The 5,344-nt window shown below is 61.5% G+C and overlaps 1 protein-coding gene across 1 annotated transcript; it reads right to left on the reverse strand.

The window, feature by feature from the left end:
• Nucleotides 1-581: 581 nt before the first annotated feature.
• On the reverse strand, nt 582-1,812 carry LOC140000428 (scavenger receptor cysteine-rich type 1 protein M130-like). Its single transcript, XM_072030311.1, has 3 exons — nt 1,500-1,812; nt 1,105-1,419; nt 582-979 (listed from the first exon to the last, which is right to left on the reverse strand). Exons 1-3 carry the CDS (start codon nt 1,810-1,812, stop codon nt 582-584), a joined length of 1,026 nt encoding a protein of 341 aa, XP_071886412.1.
• Between the last annotated feature and the right edge of the window lie 3,532 nt (nt 1,813-5,344).

Raw genomic sequence — 5,344 nt, forward strand, 5'->3', positions numbered from 1 at the left:
AGCAGCTGTCCTTGCCTCCCACAGCACGGATCTTCTCCCTGTCTGGGGAGGCAGCGACCTCCCGTGGCACTGGGACAGCTGGGACAGCCCTGCCAGGTGAGGGGGGCACGTACAGGGGCAGCTCCCTACCTGTGCACCTGGTCGAGTTGGGGCATGCAGCCACCTGCGACCTTTCTGTCCATGTCCCAAAATAAAGAGAAGTTGGGCTGAAAAGGGTTGTTCTGGGGGTTGTGCAGAAGAGCACAGAGCTGACCTCAGCTCACACGTCCCCATGCTGCCTGGGTCAGGGCAGCAGCAGAACCTTGTTCATTCAGGGGACACAAACGTCACTGCAGGGGGGACCCAAGTGCTCAGCCCCACAGGGTCCCCAGTTCACAGAGCAGCAGGAGGCTGTCCCTGGAAGGGGGACTCCTGAAAGCCCTGCATGGTCTCCCCTCTGAGACCTTGCCTGGAGTTGCCTCTGCATCCCCCAGGGAGGTGCTGGCAGCCCGGCTGTTGACTGCTGCTGGTGGACATGGGTGGCTCCAAGAGCTGAAGTCACCTTTGTACCACCAGCAGCAACAAGGTCTAAAGCAGGAAAGTCAAAACCCGTCTGGGTTCCTTCTCTGCATTTCACCATGTCCAATGGGGAACAGGACCTGTTGCCTTGATGGCTCAGATTTACCATTGCAGATGATGTGGGTCTCTTCTCGGACGTCATCACATGACTGCGGATGCCAGGGAGCAGAGGGACACTGCCAGAAGGAGCTGTTGCTCTTCCCACACTCCACATGATCCAGCCATGCAGTGCCAGACAGCTTGGCATAGTTAGAATCTGTTTCCAGTTCCCCTTCATTCCCGCAGCCCAGCTCCTTGCACACCAGTGACACCGTCTCGGTGGTCATGGAGTTGGAGCAAACGCTGCCCCACGTCCCGTTGTAGAAAACCTGCAGGCGCCCGGAGCAGCCGTCGCTGTTCTCCAGCCTCAGGGCCATGAACTCTGGAAGGAGGAAAGGCCCCAGGGACGTCCTTGGATGTCAGTCACTGATGGCCTTGGCTTTAACTGACTCTACCCTCACCCCAGATTCCAGCGCCCCACCTCCCAGCCCCACTCCCAGCACAGACCTGAACAGATGACTCCCGCGTCCTCCTTGTGCCTGCAGTCGTGCTGCCCCCAGGCCTCGGCAGGGCAGTCCCAGAGAGCAGCTTCGGCCCCAGAGCAGTTGACGCCATCCAGCCAGATCTGCCCAGAGCCCTCCCCAAACCGAGCAGAGCCGGCTGCCTCCAGGGCCCCTCCACAGCCCAGCTGGCGGCAAACGACAGCAGCATCAGCCAGGTCCCAGGCGTCGTTGCAGACTGTGCCCCAGCGCCCCTGGTAGTAGATCTCCACTCTCCCGGCACAGCGCCTGGCCCCCTCCGACAGCCGGACCCGCCGGCTCCCTGCAGCGGGGAGAACCCCGGCCGTCAGGGGCTGGCTGCCCTTCCGAACCGTCTACTGGGGGATGTGCAGCACCACTCACCCTGGCACACGACCCCCACGTCCTCCATGATCCCTTCGGCCGGTGTGCTCTCAGGCAGGGAGGTGTTGCAGAGGCTCAGGTCAGCCTCGTGCCCTGCACACCGCACCCCACGCAGCCCCACGGGGCCCAGCCCTCGCTCGGCCGTCACGGGGGTGTAGGCTGCCTCTGCCTCTCCGCACTGCAGCTGCCGGCACACCACGCTGGCCTCCTGCATGTCCCACTGCTCATCCAGGACTCTGCCCCACGTCCCGTGCTGGAAGACCTCCACGCGCCCGTCGCACCGGCTCCCTCCACCCACCAGCCGCAGTGGCATGTGGTGAGCCGGGCCTGGTGAGAGCAGAAATTCAGCCTGGTGCTGCCGTGGGGTCCCCAGCTGTGGGTGGCCGTGTCACACACCAGGGACAAATGGACTTTGCAGCACTGCCCAGCACTCACCTGAGCAAATGACAGCAGCAGCGTTCTCCTGGGAGCACGGTGAGGCCCCCAGGGCAGTCACCGGGCACTGCCCCAGGTGGGCTTCAGTCCCATCACAGTGGAACGAGTCTCTCCAGACGGGGCCGGTTCCTCTCCCAAAATGCCCTCCTCCAGGAATGGACTCAGCAAAGCCACAGCCGAGGTGCCGACAGAGAACGTGGGCGTCCGAGAGGTCCCAGAGGGAGGCACAGAGGGTCCCCCACGTCCCCAGCACCTCCACCTCCACCCTGCCCTCACATGCTGTGCAGCCGTTCACCAGCCTGAACCCTGTGTACTCTGGGGACAAAGGAGGGTGAGAGAGGCCACATTTGTGCTCTTGTTCCCACAGGAGCTGCAGGAGAGGCCAAAGGGACAGCCTTCTTTTCTCTTCCCCACCCAGCACTTTCTCCTCTCCATCCGTCACAGCCCAATGCCCACACTACTCTCCCGCTCCAACCACAGCCCCCATAGGCACCATCCCACCCCAAGTCCTTACGTGTGCAGGTGACATGAGTGCCATTGCTGTGGGTGCAGTCCTTGTCCTTGGAGGCCCCCGTGGGGCAGAAGGAGAGGACGGATTCATTCCCCACACACTGCAGCTCTCTGTCCCAGACAGGACCGGCCCCTTCTCCCAGCTGAGCTGCCCCATGGACAGACAGGGCTGTGCCACACTGCAGCTCCCTGCACACCACCTCGGCAGCTTTGGCACCAAAGTGGGAGTGACAGACAGCTTTCCACTGGTTCCTGTCGTAAACCTCCACACTTCCAGAGCAGGGGCTGTCCCCTCTGACCAGCCGGACAAATCCTGGAGCAACCAAGGAGACCTGTGAGTTCCCAGAGCCCTCTGGCACTTCCATGTCCACCTCATCCCTAAGGCAGCCACATGCAGAGTCCCCCAGCCAGCCCAGTAGCTCTCAGAAGGTGCTGGTGGCACAAAGAGGTCAGGGCACCCCTACTGCTCCTCAGAATCCAGCCCAGCACCCATGAGCTGCCCTCTCTCCCAGCCCCCAGCCACCGGCACTGCTCAGACAAACTGCTGCTGCCCGGAGCCCCTGGGCTGGCTGGCTCCAGACCCAGCACTGCAGCACCCGCAGCACTTGGGCCCGGGGAAACAGGCCCAGGAACTCGGGGCTACCTCAGCCTGCTCTGCCCTACAAGGCTCAGGCCAGTTAGAAGAAATCCTTGGATCTGCCAAAAAGCCCCCCTGTTTCCAGGGAATGCTGGGGCTCTTGGCGAGCTGCTGTTACATGGGGCACATTGGGGGATCCTCCACAAAGGGGTCATCTGGTAGGGACAGTGTGGTGCTGGATATGCACATCCCCAGCCACCTACCATGCATGGGTCAGGAAAGCAGGCAGAGAGCAGCCCTGGGCTGACAGGAGCTCCTGGTGTGAGGGGAGGCAGAGAGGAGAGCCAGGAGGTGTTTGCACAGCCCCTGGGGCACAGGGCAGGCAGGAGAGGCTGAGCAGTGGGTCAGCAAGGCCTGGAGGGGCCATGTCTCCAGGGGCTGGCTCTCATGGGGTGACCCCGGGACAGAAACAAGGTGCCACTTGCCACCTTGTTCCTCTGCCCAAGCCCAGTGCTCCCGCCTTCTGAGCAACCCCTCTGCTTTGGCTGAGGTTCTCTTGTCTGCTGGGGGTACAACCCAAAAGTCCTGGGCCATTGCACGCCCTTCCCTGAGGCTGCTGGTGGCTGGGGGAGCTGCTCTGGATTCCCCTGGCATAGGGACCAGCCTGCCAGACAGGGCCTGGGTGAATGGGAGGAGAAAGATGGGAACCAGCCAGCACAGTGGGGAAGGGTGGGGGCTTTCCTCTCCCAGCACGAGCCACCTCCCCAGGGTTGGCTGCTCTAGCTTCAGGGCCAGACTCAGTGTGCTCCCACTGGGCTTTGCCCACGGACAAGGGACACCAGCAGTAACAGACCCAGCTCAGAGTGCAACTTGACACACACAGACATGTTCTGGTGTCCACTTGTTGCTTCCTGAGGTCACAGCCAGGTCCCTTAGAAGTGTCCTCATCCCAGACGTAGGGAACAAGTTCAGCCCTTACCTGAGCATGTCACTCCAGCATCCCATCTGTGATAGCAGTCTGTTTGGCCCCACCCTGCGTGCCTGCAGTCAGACAGGGCAGACTCCTTGCCATTACACTGAACATCATCCATCCAAATGGAACCAGATCCTGGCCCAAAGTGTGCATTCCAATGAGCTTCGAGAGCAACCCCACAGCCCAGCTGCCTACAAACCACTGCAGCATCGGTCATGTCCCAGCGGTCACTGCACACGGTCCCCCACTGGCCCTGATGTTTCACCTCCACTCTCCCAGCACAGCGACTGCTGCCATCTGCCAGCCTCACCTCTGCAGCCCCTTCAAACACCAACACAGGAAGGGTCAGGAGAGTTTTGAGCCCCACATTGCGTGTCCGTGAGGACCCCCTCCCCAGGCAGACTCCCAGTTCCCAGGGTGGGATCCCTGTCCCCATAGGCTATCTCAGGGGCAGCGGGGGGTTCCTCCTCTCCCCATGGGCTATGCTGGGCTGGGGGTACCCAGCTCTAGCCCTCCTGGGCCATTTGCTGCTCCACAGCCCTCACCACTTCCTCCAACCCCAGTGGCCCCCTGTCGTGCCCATGTCCACCCCCACACAACCCCAAGCCCTGCACAGGGCTCCCACTCCTCCCCATCCCAGTGTCCCCCAAGCAGACCCACGCCCCTTGAGCAGCTTCCATTGCCCATTGCCTGCCACAGGCACCTCCCAAACCCACTGTCTGGGTTGACCACAAAGATACCAACAGCCCACATTCCTTCCCCATCCCTGCTATCAGACTGGCCCCTGTGCTTGACCAGGGCCACCAAGAAGAACACCTCTCGGTGCAGATGCTCCTTCAGTTAATGGGACACAACCTGCCCTCCTGGAGTCAGTGTTTCCCCAGATCCCAGGGGCAGGGAACAGCACACAACCCCTCTGGGGCATCCCAGACATTGGCTGTGCCCTGGAGCTCACTGAGGGCCACCCTCACTGTCTGGGCTCCTCTAGATCCAGAGGCACAGTGCTGGGGAACAAGGGGTCCCAGAAAGGTACCCAAGGACAAGGTGTCTAGAAATGAAGTCAGGCTTGTGCTGCCAAAAACATGGGAGATATGAAAATGGATTACCCCCTCCCACCCAGACAGGCACAGATTAAAGAACAGAGCTGAGAGACTGAGCACCTTCTGCCTCTCATATCAGTGGTGCCTGCAAAGCAACCCCACTCCCAGAGAGATCCCAATGACCCCACTGCTGCCCACTGTCCCAAGGTTGTGGAACAGAGAAGCTGGCACTTACCTCTGCAAGGCTGCATCCAGAGGAACAGCCACAGCACCCAAGGGGACAGGAGTCCCTCTGTCCCCATCCTGAGGC

Source organism: Anas platyrhynchos, chromosome 32 (genome assembly GCF_047663525.1).
Source record: "Anas platyrhynchos isolate ZD024472 breed Pekin duck chromosome 32, IASCAAS_PekinDuck_T2T, whole genome shotgun sequence".
NCBI classification, from domain to species: Eukaryota; Metazoa; Chordata; class Aves; order Anseriformes; family Anatidae; genus Anas; species Anas platyrhynchos.

Coding starts and splice junctions, on each gene's coding strand:
- LOC140000428 (XM_072030311.1), bottom strand. CDS start 1,812: ATGCCACTGCGGCTGGTGGGTGGAGGGAGCCGGTGCGACGGGCGCGTG. Junction 1,420..1,499: donor CGTGGGGGTCGTGTGCCAGG/GTGAGTGGTGCT, acceptor TCCCCGCTGCAG/GGAGCCGGCGGGTCCGGCTG. Junction 980..1,104: donor CGCGGGAGTCATCTGTTCAG/GTCTGTGCTGGG, acceptor TCCTCCTTCCAG/AGTTCATGGCCCTGAGGCTG.